Source organism: Haemorhous mexicanus, chromosome 4, assembly GCF_027477595.1.
Source record: "Haemorhous mexicanus isolate bHaeMex1 chromosome 4, bHaeMex1.pri, whole genome shotgun sequence".
Taxonomy (NCBI): Eukaryota; Metazoa; Chordata; class Aves; order Passeriformes; family Fringillidae; genus Haemorhous; species Haemorhous mexicanus.
Genome location: NC_082344.1, coordinates 2,292,946 through 2,310,820, shown reverse-complemented (window position 1 = coordinate 2,310,820; position 17,875 = coordinate 2,292,946). Strand labels below are relative to the sequence as shown.

Below are 17,875 nucleotides of genomic sequence, written 5' to 3'. Positions count from 1 at the left end.
CGTGGTGACGTCACGCGGGCGCCGCGGCGGGAAGTTCGGAAGGGCCGCGGAGGCAGCGCCGCCATCCCCGTCCCGGTGCCGCTCCCGGAGCCGCTGGGTAGGAGCGCGGTGGCCGCCCGGCACACCGGGAGGGGTGGCGGGTCGCGGTCCCTCGGGGCGTCGCGCCGGGAGGTGGCGCTGGTGTGGAGTGCCTCCCTTTGGCTGGGTGGAGGTAGCCCCTGTGACAGCGGCGGGTCCAGCTGCTCTGATAACTCAAGGAATGACTATGTCCTCAAAACAGGTCCAAGGATTTCAACCTTGTGAAGCACCCAAGGAGGTGGCACCCATAAGAAACAGCGCGAATCTTTCTCCTTTCCGTCATATAAACTGCTTGTCACCAACCCAAAGTATATATGTCACGTTATATATTGATATATATCGATATTAAACATAATGCATTTCTATAAAATGTATAAAATTGGAATTACATCTAAGTATTATATATACTATACTTAAATATTAATTTTAAATATTTATAGATTAAAAATAAATTAAAAAATTATTTTAAAATATCTCAGGGCCTAACTTCAAATATGCAAAGAGGTTTGGCTCCACGGGAAGTCAGTTATTTTTTGCATGAGCTAAACATGCATGAGCAACTCCACACCTGGGACCAAATCATTCTGATAACAGCTTCTCTGTTTGGTTGGTTTTTTTTTGTTTTGCTGCAAGTAAACTTTTGGGTTTTCAACTCAAGTGATTCTGAACAAGAGTATTCAGAGTTGCTAGCCATTCATCTAAATTAATGAATTCATCTAAAAGCTGGAAAATATCTTGACATCTATTAAAAAGAAAGATTTTTTTTTCTAGCAGTTTATTAGATTGTTTTTGAGGTTTCTCTTTAAAATGCCCACAGCAGTGCTACTCCATCGGTTTGATATTGTCTTGCATCGAATGCTCTTTTTTTTTTTTTTGAGGAGAAAAAATAAGTATTTTTTTGTGCACACTTTGCCTTCACAGCTCTGGTGCACCCTGACTGTTTCCCTGGCTCTCAGATGTGGATATTTGTGAAATAACCTGCTGGATGTCTGTGTTGCCAAAGCAATGGCCTCTCAAGAATTTACTGTGAGTGGTTTTTAACACTGTGCCATTAACGTTAAAGACTGTAGCTGCTGAAATATTTGACCATTTTCTTACTTCTTATTTTTTCAATATTTTACATATTTAAAACAGGTGTTATACACTCACCAAAAGATGAAAAAATCAAAAACGTGGCAAGATGGAATTCTGAGGGTTAAAACTGGCAGAAATCAGGTGAAAATTCAGATTTAACACTGGTGGATTTAATACCTGCTACTGCCAGTGGCAGTCTAGTTGAATTGTGAAATAAATTTGTGGTTATTTAAAATGTTATTTTTATTTTGCAGGCTACCTTGTTTGATGATAAAGGACAATGTCTGGAGAGTATTTTTATAAAATCTCAGGTATCTTTTGTTCAGAGTTGTTACTTTTACATCTGGTTGTGGTTGGTCTTTCAGGCAGCATTCCAAACACTTGTTTGGTAGCCAAAAGAGTAATTTCTCTACTTGTTGATATGGAACTCTGCTACAGTGCAGATAATGGAAAGGGAAAACAGCTTCTATTAATTAATTGATCTTACTCTTTGTCCAGAAGGTTTCATGGAATTTTTCTTCCTCTCTGGTAAAAGCAGTGTGTTACAGACATAAATGAAATAATCACTGGAGCTAAGTGCTACTGCTTATTACAGTATATGGATAAATAAAAGTATTAGGTGGCATCTGTCATATAGTAGGTGTAAGTAGCTGAATTTTTTACATAGAAGTACTTAAAAGACTGGATTTTTTTAAACCTTAAACTATACAATATTGTTTCTTATACAGTCCTATTGTGTACACACTGCTGCTCTCTCTTTTCCAGGTGACTCCTGGAGATGATTTGGAAAGTGAGCGATATTTAATCACAGTTGAAGCAGCCAAAGTGAGTGAAAAGCCCTCTGAGGAGCAGCCAAAGCAGGCAGAAACTCCAGCAGTGGACAGAAATGGTGTCAGACCTGCTCTTCTACCCCCAAGACATCTGCCTGTTGGCTTGAAAAGGAAGTTTACGGTGTGGTTTTGCTCCAAAGTTTTATGTCTCACGTTTACATGCAGTGTAAAACAAAAGGGACACACATTTTCATGAATGGAAAATATATGCAGAATTTCCCTTGCTCCTCCCTTGCTCCTCCCTTGCTCCTCCCTTTTCTTATTTTCTTTTTTTTTTCCTTTTTGTTCTCTTTTTTACCTTTTTTTTCCTTTTTTTGAGCTGTAATCCAGAATGTGTTTTTTCCACATTTAGGAGATTTGGTTTAGCAGGATTGGTGTTGCCTACAGTAACAATGACAAGGGCTTGAGGTTGTTTCTGTGCACCTGTGGGATCCTCATGGATTTAATGAGAATATATTCCCAGGCCAATGGATCACAATGTACTGTGCCCTATTTTCAACATCTGGATTAATTGCAAATTTCTCTCCCAGGGGTTCCGAGGGCCACGCCAAGTTGAGAAGAAGACACCAGCTGTGGAAGATGAAGGAAAAGCAGCAGTGCTGCCTTCATCTAAGGAGTGCCAAGGGAGTTTTCCATCCCAGTTTTATAGCAGCTCGCCGTTGTTTTCCACGGTTTGCAGGAAGGATGCAGGAAGAAACCCCTCTGCAGGCTGTCAGGAAGAGGGGTGCAGGGACAATGGCAGAGAACAAATGTCTGTGTCCTCCCTGCTTTCAGCTCCCTTCAGTGGCAGCTGGGAGGGGACAGAGAAGCAGAACTGCCATCAGTTGGCTGGGAAGCAGCAATCTCCTCTCCTCACTGGACACACTGGTGCTGGGGCAGTGTCCCACCACATCAGGAGCACAGCACAGATCATTGCTCTGCTCAACTCTAAACCAGCACAAGGACACAGGGAGCCAACATCTGGAGCCACAAGCTGCCTTTCCAGGGTTCAGGCAACACAAAATGCAGGTTCATGTGACAAAAAAAGCCCTGCCCTACCTGCCCTTTTAGGTCACCATGGTAAAGGACTGGTTCCAGATACTCAGCACCTGCCTTTTGTGCAGGGAAATGTAAATGATGAAAAGGACTGGAATGTTCTAGCACTTCCAAATTCAGCTGAACAGCCTTGTGGTGAAGAAGTCACAGGACACAGACAAGACAAAAAGGTAAATAATTTAAGTCAAGATTTACAAGATGACTACAGCACAAGTAGTTACTTCCTGCCTGAGTCCCCTGTAAGTAGAATGAGTGACAGTCAGTTTGTCCCATCCTCAGGTGACATTTCCCATTCAGCAAGTCCAACCACGTTTGAAAGCCATCCCTTTGGATACAGGGAGCACTCAGGGACTGACAGTCTTAGGGAGAATTGCTCTGAGGAGATGCACAGTGAGCTTCATCCAAGGCAATATTCAGAGGCAGTGTCTAGTGACCCGGAGCTCTCTGGGGATGTGACATTGGCTGAAGCTGGAACTGGGAAGGAGGAGTTCAGGTTGCAGGGCACAGGCTGTAGTCCTGATGGGGAACTGATGGAGGTGAACTTTAACCTAATGGAGACTTTTGATTTTAATGACATGGACAATGAAGATGTGTGTGAGAGAGAAGGGAAGGGAGACACACCTTCATGGAGCCCAGGCAGCTTCCAGGGACAAGGTGCTGCCTTGAGCCCTCATTTGAAGCCTCATTCTTGCTGTGAAGTAGAGACACACAGCAAAAATGAAGTCAAATGTTCCAAATCGGATGAAGAGGGGGGTCCACCACCCCAGCTTTGTGACAATGATGCCAGGAGAGCTGCAGAAGATGCTGCAAAGCAGACCAGAACCCAAGTGGAACTTGTAGGGGATGGACACGACATAAAAGAGATCAGTGAGAGTCAGTCAAGTTTTGAAGGCTCAAACCAAGAGGAGGATCTGGATGGCTGTGCAGCACTCACCATTAATGGCACATCCTGGGTAAAAAAGCAGCACTCTGACCTCTTGCCTGGGGACAGCGGTGTTAATGAATGTCACCCTGAGAGCAGGCTGTTTGAGGCCACTGGAAGTCTCACAGGTGTTTCTCCCAGCAGAATAATTTCTGCCTTGGACAAAAAGACTGAGGAAGGAGTTACACAGCTTGCATGCATGGAATCCCCAGATGTTGGCTCAGAGCACTTCTGGGCTTCTGAGAGTGATGCCATGAAACCAGGCAGCCCTCTGCTGGCTTTGTCACAGAAATCAGATCCTTTAGGAGCAGGTTATTCATCTCCAGAGGAAACAGCAGTAGGAGGAACTGCGTTGGAAAATGCAGAGAGCATAACTGCTTCTCCTGAAGCCTGCCAAGGAGAGACAATAGGGGTGGATTGCCTGAAATGCACAGCTGAGAATTCCTCAGGACTGCCTGATTTGGTGAATGATATTGCTCTTCTGAGAGCTTTGACTCAGCATAGCACAGCATTAGAGAGCTTGCAAAGGATGGAGGAAAACACCAGCATGTTCTGTGAAACAGACACCTCTAAGGAGACACTAGAACCCCTTGAGAAGGATGAAGGTTAGGTCAGCTTCCATTTCAGACTGGGTTCTGTATGTCTGTACCTGTTTGATTTCCCTCATTTCTCCTCATGTTTAGAAATACTTTTAGAGTGCTGTGTTATGTAGGTTCCTTTGTGCAGTTTTTACTGTTTAAAGCAACATTGTGAGCTCCAAGTCTGTCTCTGTTTGCTCTCATTCAGTTAAATTCTAATTGTGCAATTTGCTGCGAGGTTTGCAAGACCTATAAACATATTTACATGATGTTTTCATGTAAAGAAACCCCAGACTATTGACTGTAACTCACTGTGCTTTTCCATCTCTTGTAGCTATAAAAGAGTTTACAGAAATGCCTTACTCAGAAAGTTTACAGGCATCTTCCTGTTCATACTTTGATTCTCCTGGCCTTATGGTAACCAATTTTTGACTACATATATTTATCTGTACAAGATAAATTCATTTTCCACCTGGCTCCTAGAATAAAATTCTTGGTTTAGGAACCATAGAGGTTGAGCTACAAATTGCTTAGAGGCATTGTTTATGAAGCTGGTAATAAATAGAGCATGTCATCTTGACGATATTCAGGAGGCCTCATGTCTGACAAGAAACTTAATGAAAAGTATAGTATTTAGTAATGTTAAATATCCCATCAATATGTCTGGTAATTCTCCTTCCCTACCCCATCTTTTACCACCTTTTTTTTTTCCCCACTAGCTTTTTTAAACACATGGCTTTCCTTAGAATTTTAGCATTTGGGTTAAAATACACTGGGAAAACTGTTTGTGTTTGATAATTCACATTGATTTTTATCCAATGCTATTAACAGCCTTTTTTCTTTTTCAATCCACCTAAAGAAAGATTTTAAAAATCTTTGCTTTTTCCTGTTCTGTTTGAAAAACACACAGTTTCTTATCCTGTCATGGATGGCTTCCAAATAAAAAAGCTGTAACTGAAAAGGCTTCCTTTGTATGAATACAATTTCTTAGCCTAAATTTTCATTTTAAATGGTTATTAAATTGTTAGACTAATTAGGTTTTGGTCCTTTCCTGTGCAGCCCAACTGTGTGGACAATTTCTTACAGAAGACAGGGGCATATATTGTACCAACAGCAGCAGCCCAAAGGGACCCTGGGCCATCTGACTGGAAACCAAAGGTACCATTTCTGTGGAACTCAAGTATAATCAACAGTGTTGCCTAAATTTCAGTTCAATGCTTTGATAGTTGTAATATATTGCACAAAGTCCTAATAAAACTTTAACCAGTTCTTGTAATTTTAAGTACAGTTCACTGCAGGAAGTTTTCCAGGAGAGTTTAAAACTCAAATTACAAGGAAAACAACCCCAGATTTCTTTTGTTTCTCTTCTGCAGAGTCAACAGGTTATTTTTGTTGTGTGTGTAACAAGTACCTGTACTGCCTGTAGATAGTTGCAGAGCAGTTTTTCCTTGCTGTCAGTGATAATTCCCATGCATTATGCAGCCTGTTGCCTTCCAAGGGTACCAAGTGAAAGGATCAGCAGCTAGTGAGGTGATGCTGAGAGCTCCATGCTCCCAGCAGGGATGGCAGCAGCACCCAGAGAACCTGGACTTTGCAGCTGAGATGTTTTTCTCACCCCTCTTTTCAAGGAATTATGACCTTTATGACTTGAGACAGGTAAAAATTTTTTTTGTTCAGTTATCCATACTAACCTTAGGGCAAGAAAGTATCCTGTCAATTTAGGATAGAAAATAGTTCATTTTTAAACTGCTACAATCCATATAAAAACCAATTCTTTTTACTTACCTTTGTCACAAAACTTCATAATGTGTCACTTGTTTTTTTTCTGCTCCTTTGATCAGTTGCACTTTGAAAAAAAGAAGAGAAACAGTTTAATTTCTAACAAGTTTTTGCTTATGCTTTTTTTTTTTTTACATGAAGTCTCCAGGTTCCAGGAGCCTTCTTAAGGATGATGTTGACATTATCAAAGAAGGGAATTTTCAGATTAATCCTGATGTTATTGAAGAGCCAGGAATAAATCAGTCCTGTAAGTGAAAGTAAAAGGAGAAGGGCAGTGATTGGCCTCAAAATTTCTGCACGACTTCAGCACTTCACTGTTTTTCCTAGCCCTGGCATTGGATGTGCATCCTGAAGTGCCACCCTGGACAGTGTCACACCCACCCTCTGACCTGAGACAAGCACAGTGGCCTGCCTGGGGGCCTGGCAAGGTGGGGATTGACTGTGTCTTGAAGATGTTTTTGGCTTTCTCTCCTGTGTGTTCATGGCAGTTTCTTACTTTAGGACCTGCTTTATCTCAACTCTGAGAGATATTTCCATTGTTTTGAATGATGAGAGAGAGAATACTGATGAAAGAGCTATAACCAGGGTTTTTTCCAGTCATTCATCTGCCGTGTTAATTCTTGACATGTAGGTTTCACCAGAGCTGACTTCCCCACTTGATCCAGACTCTACAACTTTTTTACCTTGGGGAAATGAGGAGCCTGTTGGAGACATCCAGGAGCCCCTGGCACAAGGGACCTTACCAAGTGAACCACAACTCCCAGATTTCCTTTTCAGTAAGAATTTACAGGTTTATACTGGCACCTCACAGTGTTTTAGCTGAAAAATCTCTGAGGATTCTTGAAGCACAATGAATTGGGCCATCACAGACAGTTACTTTGCCAATTATATTCTCCTGAAGGAGACTTGAGGGATTTGGTTTTATAAAGAAAAATCAGCTTCTAGTGTGGGGGCAGAAAGGCTGTAAGCTAAGCTTCTAAATGATCCCTATGTTTTTATTTACCTGCTTTGAGTTTTCTTCCATATTCAGCTGTGCTCTGACCCTCTCCCACCTCTCGATAATTGTCACTTCCCTATAACTGTCACTAATGATAATTAATTTAGCCAAAAGGGTGCTTTTTGGTAGTAAGAGCTTATTTATCTGCGTTGTTCAATATTAATTCATAGGTTTGTAGGTTATCTTTTGATGCTAAGCTGGGTGTTTTCTAGTTGGCAGATGTCAGTGACATCAGGTTCATGACCTCCAAAATACAGCCATGTTTAATTTAATAATAGGTCTCAAAAGCAGAGTAGCTACATAATGTATTCTGAATATGGAGATTTCCAAGAAATTTTTAAAATTTTAATTTCAAAGAAATTTAAACATTTAAAAAAACTAATTTAAAAAATCACACAAAATCCATCATTTAGTGTAATACTGCACAGGAGCAATCCAGAAAGCTTTCCAGTTAGAAGACAGGGTGTAGGAGGAAGAATTTAGAATTCCTTCCTTTTGGTACATCTGAAGTGCCATCCCTGGGTGCTCCAGGTTTTTTATAAGCTGTATTTGCCCCACAGCCCAGGAGAAATCCAGCCATCCACAGGAATGCAGCCTGCCAGCCCTGAAGCCCATGATGAAAACACGAGCTCCCTTTGTCACTGTTCCTGCCACCCACGAGATTCCTGCCGTGTTTTCCCCCACTGAGAGTGAGGAGCTCCAGCAGTCTTTGGGCTCTCCAAGAGGCCATTTGTGCAGCCAGTCAGTGGCATTTCCTAGGAGTGCTCTGGGCCCCCAGGACAGGAATGATGACACCTCTGTGTTTGGGGACTACACGGAAGATGGACAAAGGGGAGCTGTGCCACCGGTGCTCCCTAATGTGACTGCCCGAGCCAGACAAAGCAAGTGGCTGAAGTATCAAAGCAGCGCTCAGAGCGATTTGATCCCTGAAAACAGCGCTGAAGGGGATGAGCAGGATGACATCTGTGCCCGGAGCGTCCTGGGAATGCCGCCGGGTGACCCAGCAGAGGGCAGAGCCACCGATCCGAGTGCTCCCAGCCCTGGACCGCCGCTGCCAGCCGGGAGCTGGCCCGGGGAGCGCTCCGGGGCTGCAAAGAGCAGCCAGGCAGATCCGGTTTCACAGGAGAACCTGCTCCCCCTGCACTTAAGGCAGGCTCCTTTGGCTGCGGCCACACAAAAGGTGTTGAGTCACCTGAGCTGCCACGGCGGAACGGGAGAGGGCCAGGTGTGTAAGTGCTCGAGCAAACACGGCTGACACTGACACTGACACAGTGCTCTGGCCAAAGGGGCTGCATTTATCTGATTTCCTGCAGATACTATCAGGAGGATTGCATAGTGGCACCAAAAAATGTATTTTTTTGAAGTGCCATGTCTAATCCTTTGTAAAGGTAATTCAGTGCCAGATTTAGATTTTTAATCTGAACGTTGAAGGCAGGAGGATGAAAGAAAAGCTGCTGGGCTGTTTTGACATCTGTGATTGGTAAGAAATTGTGTGCACCAGGGGTTTTTCTTAATTGTAGTATCAGCATCATTTTAATTAATACCTGTTTCTGCTTCAAGTCTTAGTCTCTGACTTCAAATTATTATAAATTCCTTCAGATTTAGTTGTGTAAAAGTCAAGTTATGGCACTGAATAAGCACCTAAAAATTTAGCTGAGGTGTTTGTGATCAGTAGGCAGATGGAGTAAATTGGGAGGAAGCACCAAGCCAACCACAAGTTAAGTTTTTAAAGCTGTCAAATGGTTTTGGAGTTGAAGGAAATGTTAACTCTTGTGGGTTTTTTGAAGTTTTTTGATTCTTTAAAACTGTCTAGTACAGTATTTGTGTGAAGTAGAGGTGAGGAAATAACTTATACATTTAACATATACATGGGTATACACATTGTGTGTGGTTTTATACAAATATATATATATTTAAAATCCATAGACCAGACTTAAAAGGCTTATCAAGACACTCTAGAATTCATTTATTTCTGTGCAAAAATGGTGTTGAAAATAGGGCTTCTGTGCTCCTTCCGCATGCCTAGTGCTGAAAAACATGACTTTGAACTACATAAAATGTACTCTAAAGGCTTTGGAATTATTATCTGTGTTATTATAAATGCAGGCTGTTTGGCAAGGAGCAAATTTTAACCTCATGATGCATCCTAACTGGCAGCCCAAGCTCTAGGGAAGTTTTTAGTATTTTTTACAAATCTGCAATTTTTGTCTCATTCAAGGTCTTACAGTTTTTAATGGCTTTTTTTTTGTGGGTCTTTTTAGGACATAACAATTTCTGAGTTGTCTTTTCCTCCTGTGGACAAAGTGAAACACGCCAGTCTTCCTAAAAGAAAGATTTCCATCCCTGCTGTGTTTCAGTCTCACACTCACTACAAACAGGTTTTTAAAGCTGCTCTGACAGGTAAGTCTCTGCTCTGTGAGATGCTGTCATTTTAAACACTGCCTGTTAAAACAGCAGAGGGTGCATTTCAGTTTTTTATATATCTACTGAAATATAGTCAGTCAATACCCAAAATTGCAAAGGCAAACCCAAAAGGCAGTACACTTCTCTTGAACTTTGTAACCTCAGGGCTGTTTTCCAGTCTTAAGATACCTAAGCCTTTTTTTTTTTTCCCTGGAATAAGTGGATTTTTCAGGTCACATGGTTTCTTTGAGGGCTCAGATTGAATATTTTGATTTGGGATGGAAATCTTCCAATGGAAATAGATTTGTTTGGATGTTGTGTAGCTGTGTAAGCTTTTTAAGGGTGTGCTAATGATTGTGTTGTTCTCCTTTCCCCACCAAGAGCAATTGAACATAATGCTGTTTGAGTTGGCACAGAGGCTGCACAATGCCCTCTCCAAGGTGGATATATCATTTTACACTGCAGTGAAAGATGGGCAAAGCCAGAGCCAAGGAAGCTGTGCCCCACTCTGCAACCACATGCGCCCTGCTAAGCTGGTGATGGTCAAAAAAGAAGGTCAAAACAAGGTGCTGTTTATTCCTTGGGGTTTTTACACTTTTGGGCTGAAAGTATCCATGGCTTTCTCTTTTTTCCTTGCTTGTTTTAGTGCTCATGGGCTTTTTTTCCCCTCCCTTCCCTTGCAGGGTCGTTTATTCTATGCCTGTGATGCCCCAAAAGCTGAGCAGTGCTCCTTTTTCAAGTGGATTGAAGATGTCAACCCCACACAGACAAAATCCAGACCCAGCGCAGTGCTCCACGACACAAAAAGTATTGGGACATACCTCAGGAGTCAAAAGATTGCTGTCTATGAGGAATGCCAGCTTTTGGTGAGGTATCCTCAAATGCTGTGTGACTTCAAGGTTTATAAATATTCCAGTAGCTCAGGACTTCAGCAGGATTGAACACTTTTTCTCTGTATTTAAAGAGTAAAGATTTCTTTCTGTAAAAAAATCCAAGAGCAAAATTAGTGAAGGGAAAATATTTACAGCAATGGTATTTGTTTTTAGCAAGAATCAAAACTGCTGACCCAGCAACTTGATCAATTGCTTAATGTCAGAACTGTTGCATTTGAACTACTGTTCATCTAATCTTCAGTAGGAGAATTTGATTTATTCTCTTCAAGATGGTAATTTTAATGCCAGAAGTCATCTCAAAGGCTATTCTGTGCTGTTTAACTGTAGAGAAAACAATTTAATTGTGGCTGAATGTGAGGGGATCTTGCAGTCCAGACAAATGGAGGTTTCTTCCTTTTGGTGCTGAATCCAAAATATGCTGATGGTTTTCATACCTTTTTTCTTTTTTTTTTTTTTTTTTTTTTTTGTTTTGTTTTAATTACAATTTCCTAGGAAAGCCTTTGAAATTCCAACACAGCGGTACAGTAAGTTCAAGAAATTTATGAATACACCTGCCAGCTGTGATGGTGACTCCAAATCCAAATTATACCTGAAGCTAAGCAGAAAGGAGCATTCTTCTCTCTACAGCAAAGGTGAGCACATCTTACATATCAGATTTAAAAGGTGGCAGTGGGAGAGGCTGATGAGGACTCTGTATTTTTTTTTGGCAGATGACATCTGGGTTGTTTCCAAGACTCTGACCTTCGATCCCATTGATACTTTCATTGCAAGCAGTGCTTTCTTTGGACCATCCTCCAACAATGAAATAGAATTGCTACCACTGAAAGGCTACAGTCCCTCCAACTGGAGATCCAACAGTGAGTTCCACAGCAGCATCCAGAACTGTGGGAAACAACTAAGGAACAATCCAGCCAGCAATAAAGGATGAGTTGCTGACAATTTGAGAATTTCTCAAAGCTTGCTCATGATTTAATTCACAGTATTTTTTTCCTTGTATATTTGAATATATAATTTGAATACATTAATTAACGCAGTTAAACCTGCAAAATAGCTGGGAAATTCCAAATGGGTGGGGAAGAAATGAGAATAATATGAAGAAAGTAGTAAATTATGTAATATGATATACAATGCAAGTTGACTGTCAGAGTGTAAGTAAAAGGAATATGTTTTTACTGTCCTTGAAAAAGAAAATGCAGAAACCTCAAACAACTCACTGGAAAATTTATATTTATATAAAAAGCCATGTATTAGGTCTGTGATTCTGCAAAAGTTTCTTGGTTTTGCTCTTGAATTAAGTTCAAGTTTTGGGGCTGTTTTGTTTTGTAAATGGAGAAGATAAAATCAGTTAATTACACTTTTGGCATTTGATAATTCATTTCTTTAGCTGATTTGCAATTTCTGCTCTATTAATTCCTTTCTCCTTTTGTTCTTCTGTGGCCTTTGCAGTGTGTGTTCATGCCTTGCTGGTTTGTAATGCCAGTGGTGAGCTGGCCTCCTTAAGGAACATGGAGGAGCACTTCAATCCATCCACGTTACCACTGATCCCATATCTCCTGAAAATGTGAGTCACTGTCCTGTGATACTGTGAGCAGTCCACTGCAGGAATATCAGAACCAGGAGATAGAAATTGTATCATATCATGACTTGTGGCTATTTTTTTGCTTTCTTAGGAATTTTAATTCTGAAAATACTACAAAAAGAGTGAACAAAAGGAAATTCACTCCACCTGCCATGACTGTGAAGTGCCCCACGATGTCTGGCCCTGTGAGCTCTGAAGTGGCAATGGGAGTGGCTGAAGAGATGATCCAGAGGTTCTCCCTGAACCCAGACCAAGCAGCATCGCTGATTCACGTGGCTCAGATGGTGACCTGTGAGAAGCCCAAAGCAGGGGAGGAACACCAGAGCTTCCCCATCACAATCATTCGTGGTACACAGCCAAGAATTGTGACACTTGCTGCTGCTGTAGCTTTGCACAAATGTTGATTAATGGGAAATGCCATCAATATGGAATGCCAGATCCAGCCCCTCTGATCATGACTGTGACATTAATACATCCATTCTGTCAGCACAGAGCTTTTGCCCCTTTAAATTAAATTTAAATTTAATTAAATTTAAATTCTTCCTTTTGCAGGATTTCACAGAAGCATAGGAGCTTTTGCCTAGAAATACCTATAGACAAAATCAGAGTTATTTATCATATATTACCTTTGTTTTTTGTAACTGTAAGCAAGCCCATGCAATTTTTTACAGGAATCACAGCATAACTGAAGTTAAAACAATTGATTCAAACTTTCTAGGAAATTCTCACTTGTAACTTGGGCTTTTTCTCCCAAAATCCCAGGTGTTTTTGGAGCTGGCAAGAGCTACTTGCTGTCTGTGGTGATCTTGTTCCTCGTGCAGCTCTTTGAAAGCAGTGAAGCTACAGAGGGTCCGAGGGCAACTCCTTGGAAACTCCTCATTGCTTCTTCCACCAACGTTGCTGTGGACAGGATACTGCTGGGGTGGGTTGCTGAGGCTTTTATGGTTCTTCTTCTTCCAAAACCAGTAATGCACTTAAACTGTAGTGATAATTGTGTTGGTGTTTCCTGTAAAACACATCAAAAAGATGGATTTCTTTCCCTAATAAGTGCCACACACAGGCTTTAATTTTACAGTTCTTTTGCACAGTTAAGAGTGAAAACTGCATGAAACATTTACAGATGACTGCTTTAGGCTCTGCTCTCATCAAATACACATACTGTTAAAATCCAAGTAGTATTTGGACAAAGTAGTATTGCTCAGGGATCTTTGGGATGTAGCACTAGGGGAAGGAGGAGCAGAGAGGATCAGATTAGTAAAAATTTAGCATGAAATAAATGCATGGTTTGGAAGGAAAAAGGAAGGGAAGATACTTATGGAAGACTATGAGAGGGGAATCATCAAGGCATTAAATCATGATGAGGTAAATTATTTTGATTTTCTTGAATTACTGAGGTACTTTATGTCATTAATCACTGAAGTTTGTATTACTGAGTGTTCTGATGAGCCTTTTCAAACAATTTTTTAAGTTGTCTAAAGATGTCTTTTTTCCCTTTCTGTAATGTTTATCATCTCTTTTTCTTTCAAGTCTGCTCGATCTTGGATTTGAGGATTTTATACGAGTGGGAAGTGTAAGGAAAATCACGAAAGCAATTCTTCCCCATAGGTAAGAAACCTCTTTGAGGGATCTGAAGCAATTTGGGGTAGGTGAATACCTTGTTGCAAATTGCTGTTATGTATAAAGTGTGGTCATTTTTCCAAGCACTGCTCTTTTCAGTTACTGTAATGTATGTTACAAAATCTTCCTTGAAGTTTACATGCAGGCTCAGGAAATGAAAACGAGCAGCTGAAAGAGCTGCTTGCTCTCTTGAAAGAAGATTTGACTCCAGCTGAGAAAATGTATGTCAGGAAGAGCATTGAGCAGCATAAACTGGGGACCAACAAAACTATTCTGCAACAGGTACAGTCCAAGCATGGGATGGGAAAGCAGGGCTTTGCTGTGTCTTATCCACAGGGCTGAGCACATGGGAACTGGGAATCCCCTCTCACACCTGCCAAGCTCCTGGTTTTAAAATATAGTGAATGTTAGGTTTGATTGCACAGGTATAGCTTAGTGTCCTGGTTCTAGAAGTAAATTTAGGTGTATTCTCCTGCTCTAGTCAGGTGCTGCACAGAGATGAACTATGAAATGATTTTACCTTTTTGCCTGCCTGTTTTCTCCTTGCTGCTGGCAGGTGAAAGTGGTTGGAGCGACGTGTGCTGCCTGCCCCTTCCCCTGCCTGAAGGCGCTCAGGTTTCCCGTGGTGGTGCTGGATGAGTGCAGCCAGATGACTGAGCCTGCCTCCCTGCTCCCCATCGCCAGGTACAGCCCTCCTGCACCCGAGGGGCCTCAGCAGGGACACAGCCCCCAGCAGGGACACACTCCACACCTCTGTGAGCACAGGAACCCCGAGGTCTCACCATGCTGGTGGGAAGCAGAGTGATAGAGAAACAACACACACTTTGGTTATGAACATTTTAACATGCTTTTTAGAACACTGTTTTTTTCACGTCCTTATTTAGGTTTCAGTGTGAAAAGCTTGTCCTTGTTGGAGACCCCAAGCAGCTGCCACCAACTATTCAAGGGTCTGAGAGTGTTCATGAGCAGGGATTGGAGCAGACTCTCTTTGACCGGCTCTGCATAATGGTAGGTGCTGCTGAACACAGGTTTGGGAAAGGTGGAGAGCAGAACTCCAAGTCCCCAAAAGTCACTAGGGGAATTCTGGTTTAGGTATCAAGAGGATCAGGGTTTCAGCACTGCAAAATATCATAAAACCACAGAATGGTTTGGGTTGGAAGGGACCTCCAAGGTCACCCCCACCGCAGACAGGGACACTTGCACTAGCCAGCTTGCTCAGAGCTCCATCCAGGTGAGCTCTTCCCAGCCCTGATCTCTGTGTCCTCATCCCTCAGGGACATGCCCCCATCCTCCTCCGGACGCAGTACCGCTGTCACCCTGCCCTGAGTGCCATTGCCAACGAGCTGTTCTACAGTGGGCACCTCATGGATGGCACTTCTGAGCAGGACAGGGCTCCTCTGCTGCCATGGCTGCCAACACTCTGCTTTTACAGCGTCCATGGCATGGAGCAGGTGAGCTCCTCAGCACTGCTCATCTAACCAGTCAGCATCGCCCTTTTTCCTCCGTTCCCTTCCTTTCTGCCTCGTTGGTCAGAGCTAATTTGGGAATCTTTTTCCCTCTTCCCAGATGGAAAGAGACAACAGCTTTTACAATATGGCAGAAGCTCATTTTACAGTCAAGCTCATCCAGTCTCTGATTGCAAGTGGAATAGAAGGAGCTGATATTGGCGTGATTACCCTTTATAAATCACAAATGTATAAGGTTTGTGTCATAAATCAGGAACAAAAATCAATAAAGCCATTCTCTTAAATGTACTCCAAGTAGCCAAACTCATCCCCCTTCCCTGTTTCTTTGCCCCCAGATCCAGAATTTGCTCAGTGGGGTTCACTCCGAGGCTTTTGAAGTCAAGCCCGTGCAGGTGTCCACGGTGGATGCGTTCCAGGGTGCTGAGAGGGAAATCATTGTGCTGTCCTGTGTCAGGACCAGGCACTTAGGGTTCATAGACTCGGAGAGGAGGATGAACGTGGCACTAACGAGGGCCAGGAGGCACCTGCTGATTGTGGGGAGTCTGCCCTGTCTGAGCAGGAACAGGCTGTGGGGGAGAGTAATTCACCACTGCAGAGGTAAGAGCTTCTTTGCTGGGGTTTTTGAAATCTGCACCTCATTACCTTTAATTAGACTACATACAATACACCTTACAGTGTTTATATACTGTATAATAACACATTAAATATATGGTAGGTACACTACAGCAACCACTCAATTCACTGCATATAAACTCCAATGTTTAATGTTACATAGAAAATGCAATATATTGCAAGAATGTGCAAGTTACGCATTTGCAGCTCTACCTGCAAACTCTTTTTATGTTCAAAGGGGTTTTTTAAATCCAGTAATGGAACTTTACCTGCTTGGCTGACATCAAATGAAGCATCTTGTTGGTGACTGAACTCCACAGAGCCATTTTCCAAGCAGAAATGTCACAGCCAGTCAATACTCTGGGGGAAGTAGATGTTGGCACTGCCAGGGGCTGATTCCGTGATGGATGCTGTAGAGAGAGATGTAATTATTCTGTTTATTGCTGCTTTTAGGATGGGAAAATGGCTTGCAACATGCAAACCAGTGTGAGCAGCAGCTAAATGACATTCTCAAGTGTTACTTGGAGAACTGGGAGGAAGAAGAACAGCGCAAGAAAAAGGATAATAAGCAAAAATAAAATATTTATTGATTTTATGAACAAAATATCCACTGCTTGTCTATAGCAATAGCTCTGCTAATTTGTAACCTAGTATTTATTTAATGTGGGGTATTTTTGTTTGGACCTCAGTGCACTGATACTTCTGTTTGACCTTGTGGTCATAAGACTAAAAATTATTAAAGTGATTCTATTCTGTTGACAACCATAGAGTGATTTTTTTCTACTTGAGAAGTGAAATCCTTTTATGCTTACAGTGTAGTTAATGATACTAGTGGTATTTCACTGTGGTATTTTAGAACAATTGTGTCACCTCCCATATTTACAGGTAGGTCCCATCCAGGAGGGAGCTTGGCTATAACAATTAAAAGGCCCCTTCTGCAGCTTTAGGGAAAACCTTGAGCACCATCCAGGGCCTGGAGAGAGACTTGTCACAAGGGCACAGAGTGACAGGACAAGGGGCAATGGGTTTAGCTGGGATCTTAGGGATAAATTCTTCTGTGGGAGTAGCAGTGAGGCACTGACACAGGTTGCCCCGACAAGCTGTGCCATGCCTGTAGGTGTTCGAGGCTGGGCCGGACGGTGCTTGTGAGCAGTGCTGCAGCCGTGTCCGTCCCGAGGGGTACCCGACTCACCGGGAATTCCCGCTCTGCTTCCCGCTTTTCCCGCTCCCGGCCGCCTCAGGCCGCCCGCGCCTTCCGCCGCCGCCAGATGGCGCCGCGCGCGCGGCGGAGGGAGCCGCCGCGGCGGTGATGCGCCCCTCCCGCCAGCCCGCCACTGCGGCCGCAGCACCGCTCCGCCCTGAGGGGGCAGCGCCCGCTCCTTCCGCCGGGGGAGGGCTGAATGGCGCTTTTAAATTACTGCTGACACCTCTGTCCCGGCTCCCTAAAATCTCAATCAACAAGCCATTAGAACTCAACGGGAGTAAAACTAAATCCTCGTTTAAGTGTATTTATCCGCTCTCTTTTCTCTCTTTCAAATGCTAAATCCATTTCAGCATATGCCCCTTCTTTCTCTCGCCTTTCTCTAAAGACTGGCAGCCCGCACTACTCTTGTAAATATGAAAGATGCTAATCATATGACATATCACGTCTCAGTCGGAGCCTGGAATAAAGCCTTGAGATTTGGGATCATTGCCTCCAGACAACAGCTTCATCAGCCGGAAAGTTGGGTTTTTTTCTCCTTTCCTTCAACTCTCAATCCCTTCTTTGTCTGAGGGAAAATGCAGCCAACTCGAGCCACCCCGGCCATATGGTTCACTCTGTGTTTTCTTAGTTGAATCCTGAATTGTTTGTGACTTGCGGAGGGCTTTTTTTTTTTTTCTTTTTTTTTTTGGAAGTGTGTATAAAGACATAGAGGAGGCTGCCCGGACCAGGGCAGCTCAGCAGGATAACTCCGTGTTCTTCACGTGTTTGCTTTCAGCCACCTCGCCACACAGGCAAAAAGTATAAACCT

The 17,875-nt window shown here is 42.8% G+C and overlaps 2 protein-coding genes across 4 annotated transcripts in view; one reads left to right on the top strand and one right to left on the bottom strand.

The window, feature by feature from the left end:
* The window catches only part of LARP7 (La ribonucleoprotein 7, transcriptional regulator), a 33,569-nt gene extending 22,907 nt beyond the window's left edge, over positions 1–10,662 (bottom strand). Inside the window, exons 1-2 of the mRNA XM_059843629.1 lie at positions 10,518–10,662; positions 6,303–6,363 (exon numbers count right to left, since the gene is read on the bottom strand). The gene's annotated coding sequence lies outside the window, so the exon portion shown is untranslated. The remainder of the gene's footprint in view (positions 1–6,302; positions 6,364–10,517) is intronic.
* On the top strand, positions 2–16,625 carry ZGRF1 (zinc finger GRF-type containing 1). 3 transcript variants are annotated; one of them, XM_059843625.1, is made up of 27 exons: positions 2–97; positions 1,000–1,104; positions 1,213–1,293; positions 1,407–1,463; positions 1,918–2,103; positions 2,513–3,187; positions 5,577–5,675; positions 6,438–6,543; positions 6,624–6,724; positions 6,928–7,072; positions 7,854–8,518; positions 9,555–9,693; positions 10,078–10,262; positions 10,380–10,567; positions 11,082–11,221; positions 11,300–11,446; positions 12,036–12,150; positions 12,260–12,516; positions 12,931–13,090; positions 13,696–13,773; positions 13,920–14,067; positions 14,342–14,469; positions 14,670–14,793; positions 15,060–15,236; positions 15,352–15,486; positions 15,587–15,848; positions 16,317–16,625. In XM_059843625.1, exons 2-27 carry the CDS (start codon positions 1,084–1,086, stop codon positions 16,439–16,441), a joined length of 4,644 nt encoding a protein of 1,547 aa, XP_059699608.1. In that variant the 5' UTR covers positions 2–97; positions 1,000–1,083; the 3' UTR covers positions 16,442–16,625. The 3 variants fall into 3 exon arrangements, with proteins under 3 accessions (XP_059699608.1, XP_059699610.1, XP_059699609.1); XM_059843626.1 differs by lacking the exon at positions 2–97 and adding an exon at positions 104–386; XM_059843627.1 differs by lacking the exon at positions 15,060–15,236.
* Positions 16,626–17,875: the final 1,250 nt, after the last annotated feature.

Bases quoted from the DNA above. Each gene is read 5' to 3' on its own strand.
- ZGRF1 (XM_059843625.1), top strand. From the start codon at position 1,084: ATGGCCTCTCAAGAATTTACT. The intron at 3,188-5,576 runs GTAAATAATTTA...TTTCCTGTGCAG, and splicing joins GACACAGACAAGACAAAAAG to CCCAACTGTGTGGACAATTT. The intron at 12,151-12,259 runs GTGAGTCACTGT...TTGCTTTCTTAG, and splicing joins ATCCCATATCTCCTGAAAAT to GAATTTTAATTCTGAAAATA.